Consider the following 18,789-nt stretch of genomic DNA (forward strand, 5'->3'; position numbering starts at 1 on the left):
AAATGCTGTTTGGACAACTACATATATGCTTCCAGAGCTGGTCTATTTATCAGTTTGGGCTGCATCACCACTGTGATAGACACCCATATGTCCTGCCATACCAGCGCAGTGGCTGTCTCAACAGAGAAACAACCTAGGTACTTAGGGTCATTCGAGTTTGCATGTGCATGCCTTTTGGTGGGATGAAGACTATCACTGCGCCATTCAATGGGTGGAAGAGCTATACCCGCTTCCCCTCATGAGTGGAAGACATTCAGAGCTCCCTCTGTGGTCTACTTGCTGCAAAGCAGGTTTCAAAATGAGAGCTAAAATCAGAGTCAAGTGTGTTCCTTGAATTGTATAGCGCAGTACCCCATTTACGAATCAGAGAACGCCCACTTTGCAATGTCTAAGTTCTGGTAAAAAGTTTTTGGGCATTACAGAAGAAGGCTGTGCTGCACTTTCTGTATTACCAAATTGCATGGTCCAAACACTAAAGAGCTAGTGATGTAATGGTCCATTAATTTGGGACATACATTGTATAAGTTGGGCCATATAGTGTGTAACATATGGTCCCAGGTGTGGACATGTTATTTCAATACTGAGCAATTTAGGCTTCTTTCTGTTAATGAACAGTGGGAAATGAGCATGAAATCTCAGCTCATCATACTTACTTTTAGTCCTGTCATTGAAGTGGAAATGCAAACACAGCACAGTAAAAAAGCACAACCTTATCAGTTGCGAGAAGAGTCTGCTAAAAGGGGAGGGGGCTTCATGGATAACCACTTACCTTTATACGCTAAATTAGAGAATGCTAGAGTAATTGAATTCGAAGCAAACAACATAGAAGCACTAAACGATAGGCTACAGGTAAGTTTGTAAGGTGTAATGTTAGATCAAGGCACTGTGAACAGACCTCAAAGCTTGTTTTTTCACTAAGAAATAAACTCACACTTTGATTTTGCTAAGCAGCCACAGAGGCTGAAAGCACATTACAAACTACACATTCCCAGGAACATGAAGAAAGAAATGGACAGCCTTTGATACTTTCGAGGTTAGGAAGCCAAGCTCACGGGTGCTGAGGAATGGAAGTGAATGCAACATTATTTTATAATTCGGCATATTAGTTTATGAAACTGGTCTACTGGCAGTTTCAAAGTACCCCCATGGCATTTTCAAATTGCCCTCTAGCATTAACTTAGCCTGGGAAATGGCTTGAGGAGTTCTCATGATGCAACATTAAAATGGTAACTTGTCCACTGTTCAAGGCTCTGGCAGTGTCATGATCGGTAGTTCTCCTGTGAGAAACAGATTGAGATGATCAGTGAAAGATGAATAAAGATCCACTGATCGTCTCAAATGTCTCAATGCTTTGGCATAATGATGTGGGAATTATGGGTTGGACTGTGGGAGTCGAGAGTGTTGTGTTAAGACTTTCTGGGTTCAATCATTTTGGAAACAATATATGTCATGCTACAAGCCTGATTTGCATATGGTCTTTTCCCTTTTGTAATGGCTTGGCAGGCGAAGAACAATGTTGTTTTGCTATTGTCACCCCGAGTGGGACGGGTATGCCCAGATGTGGGTCACATGCCTGATGAGCCTAGAGACCCAAGCTAATCCTCACTGATGATGCCCAACAAGGCTGAAACATGTCTGGGATGCTTGTGGTCTTGTGCAGAAGGGATGTTACCTAGTAGTTCAAGCTGGATAACCCCTTTGGGGGTGGGACTAAGCCTGATTTGCATATGGACTTTTCCCTTTTGTAATGGCTTGGCAGGCAAAGAACGATGGTCTGGAGGGTTGCCCAGAGCAATGCCAGAGGTTAAGATTTATTCCAAACCTTCCAGCCATCACCTCTTTAGTTTCGCTATAGGGGAATTACATGTTTTCATTAACAAGTTCCTGATGGAGGGCGGACTTAATGTTATAATGTGTTTTGATGTTAATTAGTTTACATGGTTATAAAAGCTCTGGTGAAGGGCCATATCTTTGACAGCGCCTTTCATGCAGTTCTGTTCCACGTTCTGTGTGAATCTTGCTTTCCGAGCTGCGCCTGGGCCCTGAATAAATTCTGTTACTTCTTGCCCGGTATACACCCCATTTTGGATTAACTTTGTCATTTTATTGGTGCGTTATTAAGACAACCCGCAGCACATCATGATTCTGAATATCAGTCCAAATATATTCACATGCACTAATTTATGTTTCACCAGTAGCACGCTGGAATTACCAGTGGGATATTGGCAAAACTGCCTTTCTGTTTCCACTGTCTGATATCCCAGTATTACCGGGATATTAAGGGCAGCAGAGACTCAGTACATTCCGGTTCCATGGAGTCCCATAGTGCTCCATGAGATGGGATTGCAGGAATTACCAACATCGGTAGTACAAGTGCTGGTGATTCTGGCATTTCTTTGCCTGTAGATCAAAGCTCCCACTAGAAAACTCGGATTTTCCCAGTCTGGTAAAAATGCTGACAGCAGCAATTTTTGCAACATTTTTACTGGACCGGGGACCTCGTAAGGAGGCCCACAGTTTTATGAACACAGCCTGCATAAAAAGATCAGAGTATATTTTCTCAATACAGATTGGTATGCATGATAAACTGCAGTACTTCCAAGTAAGACACTGCACCTTCTTATAAAAAACTAAAATAAAGTCTAGCATGAAATGACATGGAACAAACTTTTTAAAAATAAGCTTTCGCCATCAATGAGCGAGGTCTTTCAATGTTACCATTTTAGTTTCAGCACGCCACTCCCTTACCTTCTGGAACCAAGTACATTCACCCTTGAACACAGTCTATTCTTGACTATGACACTGTAATCTCAGACTTTTCAGTCTCAGAATTAATATTCTGGAGTTTGAATAGGGGTACACCGAAGAGACATACCTGTGCAAATAAGTTGCCAAACATCAAAAATGACATAAAGATGTTTTTCAGCCACTCATGAATCCAACAATACATTTTGCACTAAATTACACTTCTCCAAATCTGCTTTGGAAACCCCACCCAATTTTCCCCAAGCATATGGACACATCCTCTTCCTTTCTTTTGCAGAACAATGGCCCACCTAACAGGACTGACAGGCACACATGCTATCACAAAACATGCTGCATCCCTCTTCACTCCCTTATTCAATCTATTTCAGCTTTTGAATATTCCTATCTTTCCCTTGCTCATGTTCTGTCCTCCATCAGACTATGGTCAGGATACTCTGGTGGGGGCACAGTATGCCACTCCACGCACAAGCTTAGGTGCTCTGCAGCTGCTACAGTGGTGACCTAGTGTAATATAAAAGCCTATTAACATAGCATAACAAAACATAAAATTACACCATGGTTTAATGTTAGCTATTTCCACTACAAGAGAGCTCATGTTGCTCTCATACAGTAATACTGATGCACGCGTGTATATGTTACCCCAGTTTGCTAGGAGCACTAAGCACCGTGGGTTGCCGCGGCTTCAGTCTCAGGTTTTAGGGTGCACTAGCTGCCAGTCGGTAGAAACTTGAAAAGGCCCGTGCTCGTGGTGCCTGTTGTATGTGTTACACCAGTGTTTTGCACCTGTGCACAATATTTTGATCAGCATCTTTTTGAACAAGCACTAACAAATGTTTGTTTATAGATGGATAGAAAGTTCAATGGATGAATTTAATTGTTTCGATGCTGGATGGATGGGTTTATGAGTGATGAATGTCATTGTGCTACTGGATATGATTGGCAGGATGTGTGGGTGCGCTGTACTGCACATGACCATTGGGCTTTCCTAGGCATTGGGCATCCCACACAGGGTTCGGGTGTGAGGCCTGCAGAAGTAGGACTGGGACAGTCCAAATATGGTTGGTGTGTTAGGGGCAAGAAGGCAGTTGCCACATGGTTCATGTGCTTAGGGTGGTGGGGGGGGCAAATCATAGGGAGAGTGTGTGTGTGTGTGTGTGTGAGAGAGAGAGAGAGAGAGAGAGAGAGAGAGAGAGAGAGAGAGAGAGAGAGAGAGCAAGCAGAGGGTTAGTTTGTGGGGCATGCTGCAACCATACATAATTTGTTCTGTAGGGCAACACATGAAAACATCCAAAAGATTCCACTCCACCAACATTACAGATGAGCATTTTATAGTATCTTAATGATGCGTGTGCACAGCATTATTTGCCAGCATTCCCATAAAACAATGTCATGATGCCGTGCCCACAAGGTATGTTAGCATTCTCACTGTAAAACAAATTAATGATGGCATTCAGAATACATGCCAGAATTTCCAATGTAAAATACTTTGATGATGGCATGCCTACAGAATATGACATAATTCCCACTGTAACACATGTTCATGATAGTGCCCACAATGTATGCATTTTGTGAAGCACATGTTCATAATGGTGTGGGCCCACAATAAATGTAGGTATGGTCATCTAAAATATGTTTTCATTGTGCCTGTTCGCAAACATAAACCAGTATTGGCCTGGAAAACACTTATATGATGGTGCCCATAATATATGCCAGCAGGGCCCTGTAAAAACAATTTACACGTTGCTTGTGCCCAAATATATGTCAGTATTTTACCTGTAAATGGTTGGTTGCTAAAAAAAATATATACCAGACATCTTCATTGATCCTCCCCATGCCAAGCAAACACACACAACACATTCCCACTGGTAGATCCAAACATTAACTCGTTCAACTGCACACACATACACTCACTCAGCCACAGATGGGCTCATTCATACAGACTCTCTTGCCTAAACACTTTGCTCAACCTTCAAAGCACACAGTCACAGATGCAATGCTTCTGTGAGAATTGGGTATCACCACAATGAACAAAGCTCCTCAGTTGCATGAAACCAAAACAACAGTGTAGACTGACAATTTACACACAGCAGAAAACACCTAATAGAGCACAGTCCACAGATGATACTAATGAGGCCAACATAACAAAATAGTAACTCGAAGGATACAAGCACCCGCCAAGATCCAGTAGAAACAAATGTAACTCCCAAAATATTTTTCCAGGGCCACACCATGACTAGATCCCCATATTGTTTGAGCCACCCCAAGCCATGCTCTTCAGTTATGGGCGAGTCACTGAAACAGGGTCTGACAGTGGCAGTTCAATCTGCCTTGATATTTGTCTGGAGAACACTGGTGGTGTGTGTTGCACGGCAGACCATCTTCAAACTACAGTCCAACCAAGCTTGCTACACTCAATGCCAGACACACAGTGGCTAATTGCATCTCCCTGTCCACCCTGCCCGATGCAGGTACTTACATACAAGTCTCCATGGAGCAGGTCTGCACATTCCCTATACAACCTGTGGCTCTGTGAGTGCTGAGTTTGTTCTTCTTCTGATCCGTGCTAGAATGTTTCAGCTCCCAAAAAACTCCAAATCCAGCTTCATCTTTTGTGGTTCAATGCTGGCTAATGTGTCTGGTGTTTGTGTGGGTGATGGGTTTCAGTTTGTCGCAAAGGCAAGATTTGTTTTTGGGTGTTTGTGTGGGTGATAGGTTTGTCATGAAGGTAGAATTTGGTTTAGAGGTGCGTGGCTTTGAATATAATGCCACCTCATGCTGCTCCGGGTCTCAATATGCTCCCATCTATGGTCAGAGTGATACAAACAAAGAACAAACTGCATAATCTGTTCAACCAATGGTAGTCATTATGGATGTGGAACTTGGTTCATTTGTAACAGTACTTTCCCCACCTGCTTTTCCAATAGTCACAGCAGATAGTGAGCTTTTTGTGTGACACGGCCTGCATTAGAGGTGTCTCACAATGAAAAATATACAAAAGCACGAGACAAAGAATGTGGAGTGGTATTGCAGAGGGTGGGTGGACCAGTCTAGTAAAACAATGGCAGCCACGATAAGAAGAAGGTGTATTACAGTATTGGAGTAATGCTGAAGTGTTACACATTGTAACAGTACTTTCTCTAACTGCTGTTTCAATTGTCACAGTGGATAGTTAGCATTTGTGTGATAATCCCTGCATAAATGGTGTTTCAGAATGAAAAATATATCAAATACATGCACGACACAGAGAACGGGGCGGCACATAGAAGACAGTGAGTGGAGAAAGCTAGTAAAAATAGCTTTCACAATATGTCTGCCATAGAAATGGAAGCATTGAAGTCTTCCCTAGCTCGACAGCCTGTCTGAGCAGCTACCCACAAAAGCTTTGGTAAGGACGTGTGCAATTGATTAACGTTCGGCTCATGATCTGTCTGGATCCAGATCCTTTGACTCAACCATTCCAATGCTAAACACACGTGATTGAGCATAAGCTTCCGTAGCGCCCCATGGCTGATGCAATACGCTATGATACCAAGACCACCAAGAAGAGATCTTGGAGACGCGCTCATCCTCACGTCACACCAATCCACCTCTCTGGCTACCCTGCCACTGTAACAAATGCCTGGTACATATCGTCGATTGTGTGTCTGTTCCTGTCTACACATCATGTATGTCCCAGTACTTGCTCATTCCCATTCACTTTAATGTAAGGAACCTGATTCAAGATTGACCTGAAAATGGAAATGCTTCTGTTTGAAACACCCTTTCCCCCTCAATCCATTACTACAATAAATAAATACAGTTACTAGAGATATTGATGCATGAAGCACAACTCTTTCCTTAATAAAGGGCACCCAAGGTCATGATACATAAAGCCACCTTACCTGGCTGCTTTGCAAAAACATGTTGTAACTTGGCTTACATTTGGTTCTATTTTCTACTTTACCACCTTGTATCTATCTTCACAGTCTTCAACATTTCCTAATAGTATCCTACTGTATATATTCAAACATTAGTGCCTAATGTGCATGCTATATGTGTACTTACTGTTGTTATGTCTCGTGCCCCCTTCTAATATACTCACTTCCTATTCACCAACAGGTTTATGTTTCATCTGAAAACAGAATGGATCCTATATTGCAGGTCCTTCTGAACCGTGGGTCTCATTACAAGTACGGTGGTGCAGTATGAGCAGCGGTAACGTGGAGGTTATTCTGTTACTGTAAGTAAGTGGATGATGTAGTCCAGCACTTTGCTGGATGTCAATAAACAACCTTTCCCCCAAACTGAGTGGATTTACCTCACTGTGTTACCGCCTATTACCTCACTCACGTTAAATCCATTGGAAACTCTCTGCGGACCCCCAAAATCGGGATTTACACCACCTTACCACCACTCATAATCCCATGATAATGCCATGTGACTAAGTGACAGCAATGGTAACTTAGTTTGGCGGTAATTCTGCAATTTTAGCTGAATTGCCGCCAAACTCATGATGTGGCCCAGTGCACTATGTTCTACCAGACAAATAAAAACAAATACAAATTGATCTAGACATTACCATGTTTCCTTGCCACCACTTGGTCCCAGTGTACGCTTAAAGGAAAATTACTGTTTCATGCCCATTGGTTGAAAGGAGTTTGATAGACATTCGGTTGTGAATATGAAAAGAATACATTCTAAATTCAATGTAGTACCTTTGTTCCTTGGTAGAAGTCATCGATGGACTGGGTCCCCATGAAAGGGAACTGGAAGTGGGTGTGGGTGTCTATTCCTCCCGGGATCACCATTTTGCCTGAGGCATCAATCACTCGCACTCCTTGTGGTTTGTCAGGCACCAGGTTAAGTCCAACTTCTTTAATCAGCCCATCTTCAATGTAGACATCAGCGACTGTCGAAGAATCGTCGTTCACTATTTTACCCCCCCTAATCAAAATCCTGCCCTGAGAAGCCATCTCTTGCACTATCACTAGTGTAGCTTCTGTTGATGGATTATTTGAATCCAGTTACACTTATTAAATACAAGTGGACCAAATACCACTGTTTAACTGGACTCACTTCTCTTTCTTCAACAAAAGTGTTCAGAATTTGATGTACTCCTCAATTAGCTTCTCTGCTTCCAAAGAGATATGGCTTTCAACTCATGCAGCGTGTTGATTTTATACACTGGGTGACTGAGGAGATTCTAATGCCAGCTCCTGGCTCTAGTTCAAGGTTTTGTAGGAAGTTATGAAATGCTTTTATTTGCTCTGTATTCAGTCAGTTAACAAGTGTCCGGACTTGCAACATCAAATAACCCATTCAGTCGTTTGATCTAAGCAGCGGAATTTCACAGCCTCCAGCATGCATCTGATGCCAGGATCCTCCGATTTAAAGCAAGACATAAATATAAGAACCGGCAAAGAGAGAATAGCCATCTACCCGGAGCTCAGCATACGCCCAGAGGCTTGCAGTGAAACAATGTGCAGTGGGCAATATATCATGGGAGGCATCCAAGTCCGGCCATCGAGAGCCACAGCCTCACTAGGGTTTCAGGATAACTGCTGACAATGTAAATGCCTCCCATTAAAATTCACTGGATTCAAATGTAATGTGTGTGGCTATCATGAAAACATGGCTTTTATTCAATTTGCTTATAAACTATGGCTGCATACTGCATCGTTTTAACAAAAGATAGCATCACCACATAATACTATTACACTTGCTGTCTTTTTACTGTGGGGTCCGAATACTTGTTGGTCAAAAGCAATTCATTATCAAAGGACACATTGGGTGTATAACTCAATTGGTTTACAAATCAAAAGTCAAAAGAAGGATAATACTGTTACTTAATATCTATATCTTCACTGTTCACTATACTACTATTATAGGTATTGTACCAAAATGTCGCCCTCATTTGTGTGCCCCTGCAGTCACTGCGACTTTGGATGCAATCAAAATGAGCGTGACATTTACTACGCCGTAGCACAGCGGGAGTTGCAGGGGTGTCCCCCGCTCAACTTGGGTGCAGTAACAGGGGTCGGGGTTGCAGGGGTGTCCCCCGCTTACCATTTCGGAAAGCTGAGGACACGTAAAAAAAAAAGAAAAGCACTCTGTAGCGTCAGATCCAACTCACGTTAACGTTAGTGGGAGTAGCTGACACTGCAGGGATTGCAGAGTGCGAGCGGCACATGCAGAAGTGTGCCGACCTAAAGATCAGTGGAGTGGGGGGCTTGGGAGGGGTAATGCAGGCCGGGGGAAGCGGGCACAGTGATCGATATGATCACTGCACCGTGCCATAACTGGCATCGGCATTTTCGGCCATCGCAGTTACGGGCAGCGCAGCGATCACATAGATCCCAATTATAGATAATCTACATAAACACTATAAACTATTTTTATTTATTTGCATTATTGTTCTTTTTTTTAAAACTGCTCACACGACCCGGGGGCATCGAGGCGCTGTTACAGGAACCTGCGTTGCTTCGTGTTGTCTTGTTTCCAAGGCCAGCACATTGCTGCTGAGCTTTCCTCCTGGGACGACCATGTCGCCTGCACCTTGGATTCCCCTCCTTAAAGCACATTGGGGCTCATTACGAGTTAGGTGGAAATTTGGCGGTAAAGCCACCTATAAATTGCCCTAAGGAATTACTGTTACCACCACTTGCTCAGCTGATTACAAGTGGTGATGGCAGTGTAATTCTCCATTTATTTTGGCTAGTTTGGACCCAATGGGTTTTTTTTTTGCAGAATTACTGCTGCGGTAATTTCACCAATTCTGCCGATTTTTCATTGAGTGGGAAGATTTACCTCCAGGATTTTCCTGGAGGTAAATCCTCCACTGAATACCCGACATAATTTGGCACAGTGGTAAAATTGGCAGTAACTACATTACTGCCAATTTGACCACTTACCGCCTAACTCGTGATGAGGCTGATTGTTCTCTCCTCTTACCGCGTACCTCATCATGGCTGTATCCACAGTAAAAAGACTGATGCATATTTTAACTACAAATTACTATTCAGTTCCTCTCTAATATCTGTGAGTTTGCACCCCTCACTCGTTCTGTGAGATGTGCAGATAATGAGGGTCCAGAATGGCAACTGGATCAAGACAAGTAGGTTTGGCCCTGTGCACAGGCACTGACTCTATGACGATGATGAAGAAGACAGGATTTCAGTAGCAACCCACCGAGACTAGAATGGGCCTGTTCCAGAGATAGGTGAAAGCGCAGTCAAAATCTGTTATAGAAGGTGGATGGGTATCAGAAGACAGCTAGTGCCAAGCAAATCAGCTAAGGAATGTAAACCATCTACCACGGGGTAGGAGGCTTTTAACACACCAGTTGCATTCTAAGTTTACTACAAAAATACATACATGCTTACAGTGACAGATCAGGGGAACAACTGCACAACCACTCACCAAATGCCCAGAGGGAGACTTCACAATTAGCATACTGGGGATTTTCAGCCTCTGGGAGGACTGGGTGTGAAGCTATCCTCTGGGGGCATGTCCAGAAGTGCAACAAGGTCTGTACTGCACTGCACTTGCATCTCGGCAAAGAACCACGCCGGAGGTTAAAAGCCCGGGAGTGGGGGAGGCATAGGTATGCGAGGAGGGCAGGGTGTGAGCAGGCAGGCGACGTGTAGGGGAGTGATTAGGGATTGGGGCACCGAAGGAACGTCCACAATGTGGAGTGGAAGAGGAAACAAAGCCCAAGGGGAGACCGAGGTAAGCCTGGGTGTGTCGCTTGGGACGGGTGAGGGTGGGGGAATGAAGAGGGGTTTGAGTTAACGGTCAAGGGGGGTCAGGGTAGGGATCTGGCAGTGAGGGACAGAACTCTGATGTATTTACTGTGAAGGAACGACCCTCATAAATGCATGTGGAGTAAAGACATGGAATGAAGACCAAAGAGCGAGAGGAGCAAATCTGTGCCCAGACACTTAGCAGACTACACCTCTTATCCCCCCCTAACCCAACATCTATTCATCTGAAACAGAACCGCGTGTACTTTAAGAGACCAATGGCTACCCTGTTAAACATGCACCCAAGACATATCCTTGTCATTATACCTAACCTACTTCACAAGTCAGGCGAAGCAGTGCTCCTACAGAGTTTCCCGCATTTGGCCTAATTGTGTAAAGCAGTCTTATTTTGCTTTTGGCCCAATTGTATACAGTAGCCTTACTCTGCATTTAGCCTAGTTGTGTAAGGTATCCATATTCTGCATTTAGCCTAATTGAGTAAGGTAGCAACATATTGAATAAGGTGTTTCTAAAATCAATCACTCAATGTCTGTTTTACACATTTTAGGCCGTGCTCTCCTTTAAATCTACACGTTTCCGAATTTTGTTCATAGAATGTCTTTCTAAGAATTTTAGGCCCTGCTCTTTTTGAATCTAGGTGATATGTAGCACTGCCCTTTGCACATAGACGGAACCTAAGATGTAAATATTCTTGTTTGCAAAGCTAACCCATTTTCTCCCCTCGCACCCCGCACCTTTGTAACTTAGCGGAAGGCACAGGCTCATTTCACACACCCTGCACTCAAATATAACACTATGCACAACACCTGCGCCATAAGAATGAAGCTACCTTTAATGACAAAAATTTGAATTGTAGCTTCCCACATCATTCTCTGTCTCCTTAAACACAATCCACCCTGTTTAGTTCATAGTTTACCTCTGCTGCACTACTCCACATGCCATTCAGACATCAGTGACTAGTAGGGTCTTGCCCACCCTCACATAACTGTAATGGGTCAAATGCACATACACATAATAGCACCTCTTAATTCTCCAAAATGTGGACTCCGGTCCCTCTTAGGGCATTCAACCAAACAGCACTTTGGGTCCATAATTATGGTGAAAGGCAAATGACAAAAATGAATGAATGAATATAGCTGTGACTTTCTTTTTCCCAATGAGTAAAGGATTCTTCTCAACCTGAGGTTTGCATCAGCCTTTAAAAATCCTTTCCCTCAACATATTTTTCTGTAATGTTCAAGTAGATCTCCCAAAAAGGTATGATTAATCAACCAACATTGGGCCTCATTACAAGTTTGGCGGTAGCCTTGCCGGTAAAAACAGGCAGGCTGCTGCAGATCGTGCAAATATTTGCGGCCACTGGCAATGGGGAAATACAGGGCCATTACAACCCTGGCAGACCCTTTATTTCCCCATTGCCAGGGGCCGGAAACTTTAACTCCCCCGTAGCCCCATATGGCTCAATGGGAATGGGAAGGTCGATGCACCAGCACCATTCAGAATGGTGCCGGTGCATCTGACATGCTCTGCTCGCGGGGTGCCGGTCTGCCTACCAGGTCCGACCTGGCGGGTGAAAAGGCACCCACGAGCAGAACTCGTAGTTTGCCAGTCCGATAACTACGACCAATTTTATTTGCATTATGTTACAAGAGGTTGTTTTCCAACACTCTTGTGAGAAGCTACGCTATGATATATGGCAATTATTCTTTGCATTTCTTTTTGGTTCATCTACCAGTAGACATTCACTTTGATTCAGAAAATAATCCCCATACTTTTACTCTGTGTGACAGGAGATGTAATTTGCCATACCTCTTACCCTCTCTCTGGTTATTTGCCCATTATAGTTGAGCCTTTTGAACATTTCATCAAGTGAACTTCATCCACATTTTTTTAGTTTGTTGTTTTCGAGGAAATGGACCCCTCACCTCAGCACCTTTCTCTCCTCTTCAACATTGTTTCCCAGCGATGCAGTGTAACAGCAACACTGGAATAATGATGATATTGATTCTGCCACCGAATGGGCTACTGGCCTCTAGAGAGAGTTTGTCCTGCAATGATCCTGCTTTAGCAGGAAAAACACGTATCTCTTCCCTACAACTGCCCTTCTCCCACCGTTTCTTCCTCGTCCTGGCTTAATGTTTATGTAGCGTTCCCAGCCAGGCCATTGATTCCCATCTCTCTGTCCCTGTACCTCCCTTATTTCCCCTGCACTCTTTCCCCACCAGTTCTCAATCTCTGTACCAGCTCACATAGCTCACACCCCACGTGGCGCTTGACTCTGCACAAGACCTCACTTATCCCTAAGCTCCTTCCCTGCTTGCTCTCACACTTGGCCTATCAGTCCAACTCGGCACACACATAACCATAATGATTGTCACCCAACTGCTAGCAGCCCTTTAGACGGAATGTGTGCAGCTCTCACTCAGTCCTCGCAGAATATAACCTCCATAGTATCTCTTTTCTAAACCACTAAAATGAACATACCAAGTTTGCATGTCTACAACCAAAAGGGTAACCAACAGCTACCACCAGAAACAGGGAAGAGACAGCCTATCTCCGCCACTGACAAGCTTGTACAACCACGGATACTACCCACTTGCACATTTACATATTCCTCTTCACTCTCACCTCTCTTGCCCCATAGATCCACCCCCCAACATGCCAATCCTCAAGCTATATGTCCCCCGAACTAACTAACCTCCCTCTAAATAGCACCCTTCAATCTTACACCGCACCTAAACACCCCCACTGATGGCAATCACCATAGGAAGATAACCAAACTGTAAAAAACACTCCTCCTTTCAGCTCTACCACATTCCCCCAAATTAGTGGGCAACGCCACCCAAAGTATTCTCTACACTTTTAGTCTCTGTGAACTTATTTCAAGGCAACATTAACATATCCCTCACAAGATTATGTGAATACCATAGAAAGCACACTGGCACACAGGAACAGGTACTTCCGACCTGCACCCATGAACACCACAGATTTCACATCTGCCTCACCCACTATCCCGCTAACACCCCCCTTATTTTTCTTATAGAGCCAAGCATAGCAAGACACACAAAATGGTAGAAGGGTGCATTACAAGGCCACTTTATCAATATTCATGATCATGTATTATTATTATTATTAGTAGTAGTAGTAGTAGTATTCTCATTACTTCCTTCTATGGACTGTGGATCACTTTTACTGGCTCCTGGACTCTGCACCCTTATTCAATGGTCCATGAGTTGCCAATTTCTGTGCCTATGACCGACATGGTCTGTGACTATGGCTGCCATCTCTAACCCATTTCTCCTCAAACCAGCTCCATATTGTTGCAACCTTTTCAACCACACTACCTAGTCCTCTGGTGTGTGCTCCTGCCTCAAATGATAATCCTTCTTTAATCTGCCTTCTTTCCCTGCAGGTTTCCCCATTTCTTTGCCCCATCTGCACCCACCCCTTACTGTAAATGTCAGCTCACTCATCTCCTTTCAACAAACTCCTTGCTCCCTTACCCATGAATGGGCCCATCTCACTGCCCACGTCCAGCTTGCTCTCTGACCCTGCAGCACACCCATCTTCATGACTCTGCTCTGCTTTCTCCTAGACGCTGCATGAAAGCCAGGCAGTCTCCATATCCCTTCCCCACTGAGGAATCTGCGTGCAAACTGCAAAGTCTTTGGTAATGTAATACATTTCTATAAAATAATTAGTTTAATCCGGTTTTACAAAAGTGTGCTTGTTTGTTTATTTATTTGTAATGCACGCCAGACACAAGTGTATCAGGGCACAAAAGAACAGGAGGAAACATGAATGCTTTCAACTTGTCGTTACACAGATAAAAGAGGAAATGTACAGGAATTTACATATGAGATACAGTAAGGATTGTGTACCGGATAAATATAGAGAAATATTTACAAGATATAGTATGGTGTACAGGTGTATAATTACATACTTTACAGGTTAGAATTCAGCAAATAATGAGTTATACAACATTTATACACAGTTAGGTCAAGTAGGTGAGATCATGAAGCCCTGTGGCACACCACATGTAATGGGGATAGGGTCTGCCGCCCTGATGGCGAGAAGACCCTCATGGTACGATTACTCAGGAATGATTGTATCCATGCTACGGCATCCTGGGAAAAGTGATCTGCTGAGTCAAGGTGATTGCATAAGACTTTATGGTCTACCAGATCAAATGTGGGTGAGAGATCCAGAAGAAGTAGTAAAGCTGTGGTTCGCCTGTCCTTGAGTTCGTCAATCTGGGTTTTGAGATCAATCAATGCAGTTTCCGTGCCATGTTATGTCCTGAAACCAGGTTGACGGATTCCCAGTAGCTGGCTGGACTCTAGATACTCCTGTATCTGGAGGTAGGCCACTCAGTCGAGAATTTTAAGTAAAAAAGGCACTGTTGTGATGGGCTTATAATTAGTAGGGATGGATGGATGCAGTGATTATTTTTTGAGGAGGAGAAGGACTCCTTTAAATTGTTGGGGATGGTGCCCGATGGAAAGGATACATTGATAAGCTTGGTTATAAAAGGTGAGAGGTCTTTTTGCACACATGATTTTCATTGATTCATCCATGTAGATCCTTGCAGACTGGGATTTCAACACTTACAAAATAGATATGTGGAATTTTCCATTCGTAAAGCAGGTTTTTGTTAAAAAAAAACTCATTTTAATTGATCAAAGTATGAATCTCTGAAAGTACCCAGGTTGTGTCTCTCGCTTATGCTTAGTTCTATCCAGTTTCGCACTAGATTCACTGTCCCTAATGTCACTAATGTAATAATGCGCCTTTACTCAATTATTTACATGACTCTCTAGTTACAAAGCAACACAATGGATCTTGTTCTAATTTCTCTAACATTTGTTTTTAATACGGTCCTCTTTAAGAACTGATTCATGAAATGTATTTTTAGACATGTAAACATTTAATACTCTCAGTCTCTCCACAAGATGATCACATACATTATTTTGGGCAGTCCTATTTCTTTCCTGGTGGCAAATTAGAAGCTGTGCAAACCTTGCACTGTATCATATCACAATTGTGCTCCTCTTAATTTGCATAGATTGATTTTTGTAAGGTTAGACAACTTTAGGAGCATGCAAGCCTCCAGCCAACCCACCACTGAGTCTCAAGTGGTAAAGAAACAGTGGAGAGCTACTGCGGGCATAGCCACTGGCCCATTACCCTCATCATTGGCCTTTAATGCCAAACAGCTATCGTTCTCGTACATTCTGGCAATTCTAAATAAGGAACGAGACAGGGAGAGGAAGGAAACTGGTGACCAAAAGATGCCTAAAGAAAGGGAGAAACACAAAATAATAACACAGAAAGGTTATATAAATGAAGATTCGATGAAGGTGAAACATGACTTGAGCCTTGAGCTACTTCTGAGGTACAGCCTCCTTGTTTGCTCAGCATGCTCAAACTACCCAGAAAGAGAATTGCAGCCCCTCGCATCTTTACGAAGATTCCGAGTATCCCAGTATGACCCCCAGGGCTTCACTTTTTGTTCAAACACATGCACACATTTCTCACTATGATTTGAGGAGCCAATTGCGGCTTCAAAATCCAGCCAATCAGAAATTATGATTCTCCAACATTAGGTCTGAGACTCTCTAAGAGGTCCAGGTCAATTCATACTCCTTAGTGGGTTTTTCTAGGGTTTTTGGCTGCCGGGGGAAGATTGAACAGAGTGAGCCCCAGCAAGAGGGAGAAAAACAGGCATGGAAAGTTGCCATCAGAGTTTAGAAGTCAGTTGTAACGGAAGTTCATCGGTGGCTGGAAGAAGTCTGATTCAGCAGCTTATAGATATGTGACTTGATTGGTTTTCACAGAGTAAGTATATTAGCAGGTTACCGGAAGCAGAAATAGGCAGTTAGAGAAAAAGATGTGTCTTCACAGAATACAGAGACAGAGCACTGACAGAAGGACTCTACTTCCTCATACAAGTGCATCACTCACATACAAGTCCATACATTTCAGGCATACAGGAGTAGAGAGAGATGGAACCTTTTGCCATCAAGTTAAATTTGACAGGTGAACACACCCCTCAACCCGGAAGTGCCACCCTTCAAGGAAAAGTTCAGTCCCAGAAGTGACATCATGCGGGTCACCCAGAAGTCCTGCCCTGCCAGAAGTCATATCCCGGATGTGACATCATTTGGGTCACCTGGAAGACCCGCCCTACCGGAACACCTATTCTTTGACCCGATAGTAATTTCCCTGATGCCCTGTTTGTGTACCCCTTGCACTGGTTTATGCAAAGGTTTATGGGGTGATAATATAACAGTGTGGCCCCCAGACCTGGAATTGTGTCATTGGGTTTACAGGGCACTGAGTAGATGATGCAAGCATTAACCTGTGATGTTTGAGGGAGGTGTGAAGTACTGTGGAGATGATATAGGCACAGTGCCGGCTCTAGGGTTGGGGTAAAAGGGTATATATAAATGTATATATTCAGTAAAAAAACTTTGTTAAAGGGACATTATGGTTAAGTTGCGCTACTAAAAACCTACGGAATTCAGTAAAAAAAAACTTTGTTAATGGGACGTTATGATTGTGATTTGTGATGTCATCTTTAAAGTCCTGGGTGTTATTCTTAGCAGTGCACGGTGGTGGCGTGAGTTATGGTTGCTTAGTTTACCATAACTGGCGAATTTCAGGGGGTTTTCGGTTTTACTTGGAACCATAACGTCCCTTTAACAAAGTTTTTTTTTACTGAATTTCATAGGTTTTTAGTAGAGCAACTTAACCACAGTGTCCCTTTAACACAGTTTGTTTACTAAATTGCATAGCTTTTTATTAGTTCAACTTAACCATAACGTCCCTTTAACACATTTTTTTCATTGAATTGCAAAGGTTTTTATCAGTCTGTCCCTTTAACAACATCTTTTGCAGTGAATTTCATGGGTTTTTACCAGTGCATGCTATTTTCCTACAACTTACTAATATCATACTTACCCAATATAGCAATATTTGTGTCCAATTTACAAAGTTCACCTTAAAAACTCTGCCATTTCCCACCTTCTAGAATCACTTTTAACACTTCTATACACTTTTTTCAACTATTTCAACTAGTTTTGCATTCGTAGATGTCTACGAACATCTGACGTCAGCGCGGACCTTCCAGACCGTGCCACATGACCATACGCTGGTGCACAGCATGATGACGTGTCCGAATTCCCGTCCGCACTTCACTATAAAATCCATGCTTCGCGGACAGTTCGGAACTGTATTCTACTGATCTAAGAACTTTCAACTTCAAAATTTCCATTGCACAGCTCCAACACCTATTCCTACTCATTATCCATTAACAATCTAGCACACAGTACATAATTTTAGCAAAACAGCTATTTATCTTAAAATGACATCAGCTAATGCCATCCCTCCTCCCCAAGAGCCACCACCACTGCTGTAATCAAGTGGCATGAGAAACACTGCCCCCTACCTTAGAAATAACACACGTGCATTTCCTGTGTCCACCTACCCCTCCATATTAGTGTTTGTTGCCTTTTCCCTCATTTCCCTCTGACCTTTCGTTCTTAGCTCTCCTGCCAAAAAAAAAAAAAAAATGCATCCAAAAACAACAAAAGTAATGTTGCTTTAGGAATCACCTTTCACAGTTAAAAAATAGAACTAAAAAAAACACTTATAGACTCCACCTACTTTATATTTCTCAGTCAAGAACATAGACTCAATAAGATTTTCCAACATTTCCATTTGCATTTTGTGTTATGCTAATGGAAATATTGTGGCGTTCATCCTCCGTTCCAGGGACTGCAATGGTGGATACCGGCCCAGAAGCCCAAGTTACCAGTCCAAGCGAAACGAGGGTGGATAACGAGGTCTCTGGACCATTACCACCCCATTCCATCACCTGTAATGGGGGATGAAGGCCATTAGCACCCTAGGATCCCAAATCGGGAACCTGGGGTGCGAAAAAAAAGGATTTTTCTTCTCACACCGGGACGCCTGAAGTGTCCCGGTGTAGGAAGGAACATCCTTTACCAAGCTGGCCATCAAGGAAAGGGAAGGCGGGGTTCCATACAGGGCCCCTCTTCGCTTTCCATGGCAGCTTACAGAAGGCAAAAAGAGAACTCTATGACGATATTACCACAAGCACATTTTTCTTCCTTTTGAAATCTATCCTAATTTCGAATAACTTTACCACAAAGCCAGTCCCAGGAGGACATGGCCACTTTAACCCCATGTTTTGTCCCTCATGGTCATTGCCAGTAGCCAAATTGTCCAGATCATTACCTTATTCCATGACCCAGAC

General features: G+C 43.2%; 1 protein-coding gene across 1 annotated transcript in view; it reads right to left on the bottom strand.

Annotated features, from left to right (window-relative positions):
- LOC138498332 (dihydropyrimidinase-like) overlaps positions 1-7,777 on the bottom strand; it is a 469,519-nt gene extending 461,742 nt beyond the window's left edge. The window contains exon 1 of the mRNA XM_069622132.1: positions 7,461-7,777. Coding sequence (XP_069478233.1) covers positions 7,461-7,718 — 258 coding nt within the window. The 5' untranslated portion in view covers positions 7,719-7,777. The remainder of the gene's footprint in view (positions 1-7,460) is intronic.
- Positions 7,778-18,789: the final 11,012 nt, after the last annotated feature.

This window comes from Ambystoma mexicanum, chromosome 5q (assembly GCF_040938575.1).
Source record: "Ambystoma mexicanum isolate Mex_15411 chromosome 5q, UKY_AmexF1_1, whole genome shotgun sequence".
In the NCBI taxonomy this organism is placed as follows: Eukaryota; Metazoa; Chordata; class Amphibia; order Caudata; family Ambystomatidae; genus Ambystoma; species Ambystoma mexicanum.